The 10,063-nt window shown below is 39.3% G+C and overlaps 2 protein-coding genes across 3 annotated transcripts in view; one reads left to right on the top strand and one right to left on the bottom strand.

The window, feature by feature from the left end:
- Window positions 1–1,369: 1,369 nt before the first annotated feature.
- On the bottom strand, window positions 1,370–6,457 carry LOC121509838 (fructose-1,6-bisphosphatase 1-like). The gene is made up of 7 exons (XM_041787527.1): window positions 6,204–6,457; window positions 5,346–5,508; window positions 4,591–4,683; window positions 3,804–3,944; window positions 3,563–3,700; window positions 3,202–3,321; window positions 1,370–2,118 (listed from the first exon to the last, which is right to left on the bottom strand). The coding sequence occupies exons 1-7, from the start codon at window positions 6,371–6,373 to the stop codon at window positions 1,927–1,929; spliced, it is 1,017 nt and encodes a 338-aa protein (XP_041643461.1). The 5' UTR covers window positions 6,374–6,457; the 3' UTR covers window positions 1,370–1,926.
- Window positions 6,458–9,495: 3,038 nt separating this feature from the next.
- Window positions 9,496–10,063, top strand: part of kank1a (KN motif and ankyrin repeat domains 1a) — a 76,750-nt gene continuing 76,182 nt past the window's right edge. For both annotated transcript variants that reach the window (XM_041787187.1, XM_041787183.1), the window contains exon 1: window positions 9,496–9,673. The gene's annotated coding sequence lies outside the window, so the exon portion shown is untranslated. The remainder of the gene's footprint in view (window positions 9,674–10,063) is intronic.

Below are 10,063 nucleotides of genomic sequence, written 5' to 3'. Positions count from 1 at the left end.
TAGTCCTGCACAAGACAAGGAGTGTTATTCACTTACTTCAAAGGTTTGCAACATGTATGACAGCAGTAATTCAAAACTTGAGTAACATGAGAGCTCTTAGGTAAATTCTCAGTATTTTACCTTTGTTAGCACATGAACCTGAAAAAGTCTGGTACAGTGACAATAGAGGAATAACTTTCTATAGACTCTTTATCCATGTTCATGTACAGGAATACTGAGCATTTAAAAATTGTTCATTTTTTACTTCCTTTCAGGACATCCTGATTGTAACAGAGCTGAGTTCTCACCACTGACCAAGCATGGAAAACAAATCCTGCAACTGATATTTCAAACATGCTTTGGTTCATCTTAATTTTAAAGTTTAGGCTGAATAAATTATTTTTGTTGAGGGGTTTTCTGGGTAGTAAAGGATATAGTTATAATATCAAAATAGTGGAAGCAGACACGGTTGTTGGATTTGATCACAACAGAAGCTCAGCTGAGCTTTAAATGTCAGAGCTGTTTGAGTTTCTTCTGACCTTTATCTTAAAGGTCAGCTCCCCTGGATAAAGTATCTCTTAGCTTTTGCAAAAACATTATCATTCAACTTTCAATCCCTTAAATTCATTGAATTTGTTTTAAGTCTGTTCAAAGATTCTTTATTGTGTTTTAATGGACTTTGTGGTGTCATTTCTCATTTTTCTAACCCATAACATGGGTGCAAGGTCATGCATAGTGAAGCTCATATTTTGTTTATATAACAGCCTGTCAACGTTTATTTTACAGAATTAAATTCTACATAAATCCCTGCTCTCATAAATTTTCAGTCCAATGTATGAATCCACATTGCCATTTTAGCATTTTGAATAGGAAACTCATTGCAACCTTGCCTGAGCATGCCATGAATTGGATTCCATATATGGCAGTCAAATGAGTTATTTGTCAAATTGTGTATTGTTAGCAAAAATATTTTAATTTTTTTACACTGGGTTCAAAAGCCTACCCTCTTTGTAACATTTCCACTTTACTAGGCTAGTACTGAAAATATATCAGCTTGTGCCTTTTAGTTCTTTTCTATCACTGGTCATCAGTTCTTTAAGGTCCCTAGTAAATGTCACAGTTCTGTGAGCCAGTTATCTTAGGATATTAAACCCTGAATTTAAAATAGCAGATATTTGGTTGAAAAAAGTCTAAGATATGAAAAAAGAAAAAAACATTTAAAAAAATCTGGGAAGACACATCTTTTGAAAAACTTGAAACCACTGACACTGCATCTGTAACCCTTTAATAACATAATTAAAAAGTCTAAAACTTAATTGTCTATTTACCCTGGTGAATTTTCAAAATAAGGGGCACAATACAAAACAATAAAAACAATGCTCTTGTCATCTTAGACTTGTTTCATTTTATTGAGAGACTTCATTCCAAACAGTTTTTGTTCACAGTTTAAAAGGCATTGGGTTTGGCTGCATAGAGGTTTGACATTTGGTCCTTCACATGTATATAATGTATGTTCATTCTAATTAAGGCAAAAGTGGAGGTAAACAAAACAGGAAATGTCTTCAGGTTTGTTTATTCAAGTTCATTTGTGTTCTTTGGCACATATTTGGTCTCTTTTAGGGAATGTGCGTTTTTCTGTAAGTAACTGAGCGTATAAGTAACCTTCCTCATGTTTCCCTTGAATCACCTTCTTACTATCTTTCCTTCAGGTTTCCACAGTAACAACATAAACATCGCTGGTATGATTTTAAAACTTTGTAACTCCAAATCCTTGATGGTAGCTTTAACAAAGAGACAAGGCATTTTTTGTCTTAAGGCACCATTTCAAACTCAAGACATGAAAAAACAGTAGAGCAACATTAACTTCCAGTAAGACTGCTAGTCTGGAGGTACAAGGTTTCTTTTCCTTGGTTGTGAGGATGGTTGTGAGAGCGAGCTGATGTGGTCTCAGTTCTTGGCATGTTTCTGGCAGATGGCAACGTACTCCAGCACGTCCTCAGGGGAGCCCAGAGCCACAGGCGCCCGCTGATGGATGCTCTCAGGCTGGATGTCCAGGATGGTCTCGAGGCCTGTGGAGGCCATCCCGCCTGCTTGCTCCATGATGAAAGCCATGGGGTTGCATTCATATAGCAGTCGGAGCTTTAAAGAAGAAGCACAGTTTAGTTTGGGTTGTGTAAATACACCTATACTTCTAGCCACTGCCTTAGGAAAACATACACCACAGAATTAAATGCATCTACTATTAAAGATCAGCCAAACATTTTTCTGTGAGCAAATGAATACTGAAATGAATTATAATCTTCCAGTACTGTTCCTTCATTTAATAGATATTACTTTAGAGATTACTTTATGAAGTGAAGCAAAAAAAATGGCATGCAGGGTCTAACTAAAGATGAAATTCATTTTTGCATCTGCTATGGTAACCTTTAAGTATTAACCACCTGTTGTGTGGAAGTATTTGTACTCAAATTAAACAGCTGTTATTGTTTATTCTTCCCTGTCTGCACACATTCTGTCTCTTTTTCATTGGAAATGCATGAAGTCTTCTCTCTGTCTTTTTCAAATGTGTCAACATTGGCTCAGTCTTGTAATGGACGGATGTGGAAAGTGAAGAAACAGCATTGTGACACTTTCCTCAGTATGGCTCTGCGTGGCAGTTGACAGTAAACACAATAATCGAAATAGATGTCCATAGAATGCCTTAATAACATTATAGTTATATTAAATAAGACACAACATTCGTAACAAATCCTATCAAAAATAAAAACAAATATTAAAATTATTAGAGTGTAAGAATTAATCAATAATTAGCCAAATCTGGGATTATTTTAAATCATTTCTCAAAAAGACTGGATAACAATCTGGAATTTTAGCTGAGTAAGGTAAATGCACTTTTACAATAACAGCCAATGGTTTTGGGGTTAGAGCAGCACTCAGACTTGAGAAACGTTTGGACACAGTCTGTTGCTCTTGGCTTTTGTCCCTCATTCTTTCTGAAGATATCCTGTCATTACCTGTTAAATGGCATTTTACCAGTCTTTATGTTTCAGCAGTTTTACATGTGTGTAAATCACAGGAAGCAAAACCAGTTATAAATCTGCAGTGAAAAAAATTCTTTTTAACTCTCTTGTCTGTTTCGAATATAGTTGAGATAGGGCAAGGAAAAAGCTTAATATAGCAAAATGAAAGTGTAAGCAGAGGAAAGCAGCAAAGGAAACTTACCTTTCCTTTGGGGCTCTTCACATTTCCAGGGTATAAAAAGATGCCCCCATACATCAGTGTTCTGTGGACGTCTGCCACCATAGAACCAATGTAACGGGCACCATAGGGCTCTGTGCCATCCTACAGTCATTAACCATGATAAATTAGTACACTTTAACACCAGCACTGGATAAGGGTATATAAATAAATAAATAAACAACAAATAAATAAAAAATACAGACAACCTATGTCTGTGGTTTCAGTAGATTTTGACAGCAACATGGCATGAAGTTTAGCTGGACGTGATTGATTTAGCTGACTATATTATGTATAAGACATTGGTATCTAAATACCGGTTCTGCTCACACATGTCCCAACATACCTGAGGGAACTTCTTCTTCTGCAGGTACTCTGTGACAGCAGGTTCAAAGTGCTTTGCATAACCCTCATTCAAGCTGTAAATCTTTCCTCGCTTCTTGATCTTCACATCCCGATCAACCAGGATAAATTCACCAATCGCCTGATGAGCACAGAGCAGAAACATTCAAACTTACTTAACAGACAAGGGTTTTGTACTAAATTAACTGGCAATATTTTATGTGACATAAAACAAAGTTATTTACTGGATCAAGCATAAAGCAGTTGACTCCGTTGCCGGTGGAAAGCACCATCATGGTGGCACTACCATACAGGGCGTAACCTGCTGCAACGAGGTTCCTGCCCGGCTGCAGGGCATCTTTCTCACAGGGTTCCTCATCTGTGTTCTGATGACAAACAGTATCAAGTTATTCCATAAGAGTAGCTTTCATGGCCTCCACGGCAATGGAGCACAGAGAAATATGAAATTAGCCAACATGAAGTTGTTCAAGCAGGCATCAATATAAGAACTTTTTTTTCCAGATTCATTTATATACTTGCTTTACCAACATTTACCATATTAGTAAAATGACTTTATCATATTTTGCATTTAACTATCCCATTTATCTCTTTTCAAAAACAGGATGCAATTTGCAGATTATTTATTTATTCCTGATATAACAATATTACTGATATTATGGAGTCAGCCACAGTTCCCAGACATGACAAACCCCTCTTAAAGCCTTACTGTTAGGGGGAAAGGAGAGGAATAGAGTAAAGAGGCGAGATGTGGAATACAACAACGACAGGGAGGGAGTTAGAAACGTAGGAAGGGATGTGGTTGAGGTTGTGGTGAGGCTCCTGAAATTCAGCTCATATAAGCACCACTTTGTAAGGTTAAGGAAGACCAGACACATTTTTAATGTTTTATGAACAAGGTAAAATATTTATTCTTAAAAGGGTAATGTTTTATCTGCTTGAAATCTTTGGCAAGAAATTGCTTGAATGCAACTGATAATAGAAGTGATGAAGAAATTAAACCTATGTTCATACCTTTTTGTAGATTGCAAAGATGGTACCGATTGAGACTAGACAGTCAATGTTGGATGAGCCGTCCAAAGGATCAAAGCACACAATGTATTTACCCTGAAGGAGGAAAGGAAACAGAAATAACGTACTCCGTAGTGCTTAGTTGTAAACAAACAAACAGCAGTTACATTTACCAGCACTACTCTCCAAAATGTAATGTTGAATACATCTCCCTGCTTGTGAAACATGGGTTAATCCAAAACTCTTTGCATTGTAAACCCTGGTTAGCCGCCAAATGGTGCGTTTTTGGCTTTTACTGCCTTTAAGTGTAGATCGAGTGGATGCTGTAATGTGTTTTATGCATCCTAGTGCTTGTGCATCCCTGAGGGTGTGCTTGACAAACAAACTAGTAACAAATTCATACAAAAAACTCCATAGAGCTGAATAAAGTCTAAAACACCACAAGGAGCCTTGAACTCCTCCCACAAATGACAAAAAACCCACAAATTTCATCATGGTCATGTAAAGGAACACTGACAGTAAATTCAAACATTATCTTTATAGGAACTGAAACCATTGACTTTTTAACTGAACCAGTTATACGAGAAAGGATCCCATGAGGAAAAGATGCAAAAAACTTGTCATTTCCATGAAGCCAGAGGAAACTGGATGATCCTGTTTCAGTCTGCCAATGGGCCATTCCTAAGATAACGTCAAGATTAACGAAGATTCATCCCAGCTCCAAACATTTTGCTAAGGTCTGTTCTCTTTCCACTCACCCTCATATCTGGCTCTATAATGATGGCTTTGTCATTCTCCTCGGACACCAGCACACAGGAGGTAAAAGATGACTTGATCATGTTGATGATCAGGTCATTGGAGAGTATGTCCAGCTTCTTCACCTGGTCCCCGGTCACATTGGTGCTGCCAGCAATGCCATAACTGATGAGACAAAAAAAAAAAAGTTAGAGCCAGGATTAAAACGCCCCAAAGAATGGCATATTTGAGATTAACCTCTATGAAACCTTAAACGTCTCTACTTTTGTAATGGGATAGGTCTGACTGGAACAAAATCATATTCGTTTTAGTCTCTAGTTTTCGACTGCAAAATAAAAAAATGCAACTGATGCATGACACTGCGTTTTTATACAGGTGATTGTGCAAACTTCTGAATGAATCACTGAGCGGTGTAAGTGTGGATCTCTTAAGCCACAGAAGATTAGCACATTTAAAAGGTTTGTACTCAGGTATGCTAAAGGTACTGTGTACTGTTAAACATACTCATTAAAAATCTGCTATTTTACAATGGATGCTTCCCAGAACATTGCACATATAAATTTCAGAAATGTCCAAATGTGTTTCCAAAAAGGAGGTAAACAGCCTATACAAATTGTAGAATTTCCTTTAAGAATAAATTGCAGTACGAGTGAAAGATATGAGAGGGGGGCGTGGTGTCTTCAGGTATGTGCTTCCTGATTGGCGTACAAGGAACTAATATATCTCTTGCACAGTGTGCCAACATGGATGAATGGAACTGAAACATCATGCACCATTAATCTAAAGCGTTGAAATAACACCCAAACTGAACCTTGCAATGCTCATTTTACAAGACAACATCTCACCCTCTGTTTACTCACAGGTGTGCGATTCCAGCTTTACGCACGGCGCATGAGATGGCTTTCACTGCCGTGCACAGCGAGTTCAGCAGTGTTGTCAGTTCCCCAGTGCCTTTAGCCTTCCTCCCCTCCTCTATAACGAACCGGGTCACTGTGACCACGTTGGTGTCGAAGGCTCCTCGGTCGGACATGACGGTGGATAGTCTCCTGCAGCCTGATAGTTGAGGCTTGGAGGAAACGTTGCAGGACTTAAATGCTCTGAAACGCGGAACTCAGCGGAGGGAGTGTAGAGAAAAGGGCCAATCCAGAGGAGCAGCAGAGGTGTGGCCCAGCTGGAAACAAGACCCGCTGTGTACAAACTAACCCGACCAGTGATGAAATGATACATGTACCAATACAGGGATGTGAACGGAATAAAAGACTCCGTGCATAGCCAGGTGAAACCTGCAGTTGCGCAAACAGGTGAAGGATTTTCAGCAGGTTGGAAACAATGGCGAACTGTTACAAAATGTTCTGATTGTGTGCATAGACCTTTACATTCTTTCTGTGTTTGGATTATGACTTTTGTTTGTATTTCAATAGCCTATCTATCTATCTATCTATCTATCTATCTATCTATCTATCTATCTATCTATGTTTTGGACATGTCACTAAGTATTAAGATTTTATGTTAAACCCTTCCTCTGTTTTAAAAAGCCAGATTCTGCATACGGCAGTTGGATCCTTGGGTCAAAGTGTGAAAAAGATGTAGAGAACACTATGCTGATTGCTGCACTGATAGAGTAACATTTTTAAGTGGAAGCAGTGTGATGGTGTGGGGCGGCATCTGGAAATGAAAAGGCACTGGAAAATGAGGCTTGTCATCATTGGAAGTAATCCCAATGCATAGATATCGAGGTAAGATTCTGTGGCAATCCAACTCCAGGAGTGGAGAGGATGGAATAGCCTGTTAGCAGTCCTGATCTCAACCCCATTGAAAACTTGTGGGATCAGCTTGGGCGTGCTGTTTGTGCCAGAGTGAGCAACACACCTACACTGACTGACTTGCGACAAATATTGGTTGAAGAATGGGATGCCATCCCACAGCAGTGTGTGACCAGGATGGTGACCGGCATGAGGAGGAGGTGCCAAGCTGTTGTGGCTGTGTATGGTTCTTCCACACACCAATAAGACTCCTGTTTGTTAAAGGTTCTCTTTTTTTTGCCCTTTTAAGACAAGTTTATACTGGTCTCTGAGGTCCCCAAAACATGGCTTGTCTGATAAAAAAAACTCCAGTATAGGATTTTTGCATGTCTCAAAAACCCCTCTGTTTCAGCCCTGCTCAGAGCGAGCTGTTTCTATGTCTGTGGCTTTAAATGTTAATGAGCTGTCTGACTCCACCCCTCTCAGAAAATGGATGTGGCTTAATGGATATAGCTCTCCTGATGAGGGTGGAACTTTCTTCCAAGCTGGAAGGCCAACCTAACCTGGGGGCGGGGCTAACTCTCTACGGACATCATGGGGGGAAAATGTGAGAATGGCTTGTTTCAGTGGGGGGAACGGGGGGGGTCTGATTCTTGGGGGGACTGTGGACAGGCCAGGGCCACATATTTTTGTTGGAAAAGCCTGAAAAAGTGTATTTTGCATATGTGACCTTTAAATAAATAAACTGTTAAACTGCCAATATGCCTTGTTACTTCAGACTTCAATCAACCAATCTGCCAAGAAACACTGAACAAGAGTTGATGGCAAATAAGTTGTTTGGCATTGACAAATGTTTCATGGGCAAAATCCACATACTCAGCTCTGCTGCTCATCCCACAAATGCATGTTCCTTACAAATGTGGCACCGATAAGAAGGGAAATCAGCAGCCTTTCCAAACGGTATAAGATTTATTGCCGAGAAGCATTGTTACGACAAAGATATAATCTACCAAACACAAATTTTATTACTTTTTGTGGTAGGTTTGTATAACTTAAGTGGAATTATCTGAAACCAAAATCTGAAAAATGAAAAACTATCTAATAATTTAATGGTAAAACTAACAATAAACCAGACATGGAGGCTTCAATTGTAAAAAGTACAGCTCTTTTAGAAAACCTACAAAGCTATCTTTCATGTTGGTTACAGCACTCGAGTTAATGTGTAGCCCATAGGCTACACATTATTGTAGGCTACTACAATTGGGTGCAAAACCCATAGGCCAACAAACAAAAAACATATATATATATTTAAAATCTCGTACTAGCTCAAACATCTGAGTTTTTGCTGTTGTAAGTGGTCATCTGAATCAGAAGTGTCAGTGAAGGTAATGGGAAATCTTGCCATAGTTGTAGCTATTGTGTAGGGAAGAAAATATTACTGGCTGTAATTAGGCTATCAGTTAGACTTAATTACAGTAGACCTACTCGAATGATTTAGTTGCAATACTTTTGACCTATCGCAGGACTATGGAATTAGAAAGAATACTTACTTACTGATGTTGAAAAAAGGATACTTCACTCTCTGCTAAGGTCTCTGACCACAGTTTCTTTAATATTGCTTTGGCAAATAAACTCCACAAGATGGCAGACTTGGCCAGTCGGCTTCATTTGAGACAGTCACTCTGCGCTGTCCTGCAGACTGTAGGTATGCTAAAAAGTGTTTTGGTATACATGAATTATAATAACAGAACCACTTTATATTTCTTTGTTTTCTTGAGGTTGAAACGTGTTTTCTAAGTCAAAGGCTTTGTTCACTGATACAATGTAAATCCCAACCTCACACTCGCCTCTTTCCCACATAATTTTGATTCTTATGTATTAATGCGCCAGCTGCAACTGCTTTATTGAGAAACACTTAATGCCTCAAGGACTACGTTCTCTTGCGGATGATGACAATCAGCAAGGTTAATTGTTTTTATAGTCTCTAAAGAATGAAGAGCTAAAGAAGAGCTTCTGGGTACATAATAGGTAGGTAATTCACTATACGCTGATATTTCTTATCAATTAATATTTTTACTTCCAGCTAAATGGCTCAAGATTGTCGAATTAACATTAGTTCGTTGGACACCGACATTATGACATCCAGCTTACTCATTAAGAGCTAGCGGTGAGAGTTTACACTGCCGGGGTGAAACAACTTTAAAGTTATAAGACTACAGACTTCTTACTACAGCCTTAGAGCCTTCTGTAGCTGCCCAGACCGCACTAAAACAGGCCCACCTTTCTGCAGGTAAGCTAACTACACCTGTAGACACTGCCTGACCTTCATTAGCACTGAGGGCTTGTCGGGGCACCGACTGCGCATGACCGTGGGTTAACAACTTGCTGCTGAGGCGGACAAGTACAAAGAGACTGCTGGTGTTGCAGACGGGACGTGTCGTGTGCTACGGAGGGTTAAAGTAAAGTTTTGCGTTGAGTTACTACCTTATCTGGGCTATTTGTCTTCCAAGAATTCCACTAAAAGGACGATAATTTGATATAACCGAGGGAAGAAGTTGCACCAAACAGAGAGAGACACTTGGCATTGGGTAAGTTAACATTTCGCAGTCGTTGTTACTTCTGATCGGGAATATGTTTGTTTTCTCGTCCGATAAAGTGGATAAGGTTTTAATTATGTATTTCCCCGAATGCTAGCATGCACGAGCCAGTGACTGCACGAGCCTTTGAGTTAAATGTGCCTCTGATGCGTCTTCTGGGTCAGGTGGTGCTGCAGACACACTGACCAGACAATCCCATGAAGCGCTGCTGGTTAAGCAGGATTATGTTTAAAGTCATATGGCGTTTGTTGTACCTTCTTAAGCCGTAGTAAACTGCAGACTTGTTTTTTTCTCCCGACTTTTTCACAAAGCAGGTGTCATGAAAGTGTCTCACATGGTGTAGTGCCAGTCCCAGGGTTGAACTTTGAGCTCAAAGTGCAG

Source organism: Cheilinus undulatus, linkage group 5 (assembly GCF_018320785.1).
Source record: "Cheilinus undulatus linkage group 5, ASM1832078v1, whole genome shotgun sequence".
Classification (NCBI taxonomy): domain Eukaryota; kingdom Metazoa; phylum Chordata; class Actinopteri; order Labriformes; family Labridae; genus Cheilinus; species Cheilinus undulatus.
This window is presented reverse-complemented; position numbering and strand designations above follow the sequence as displayed.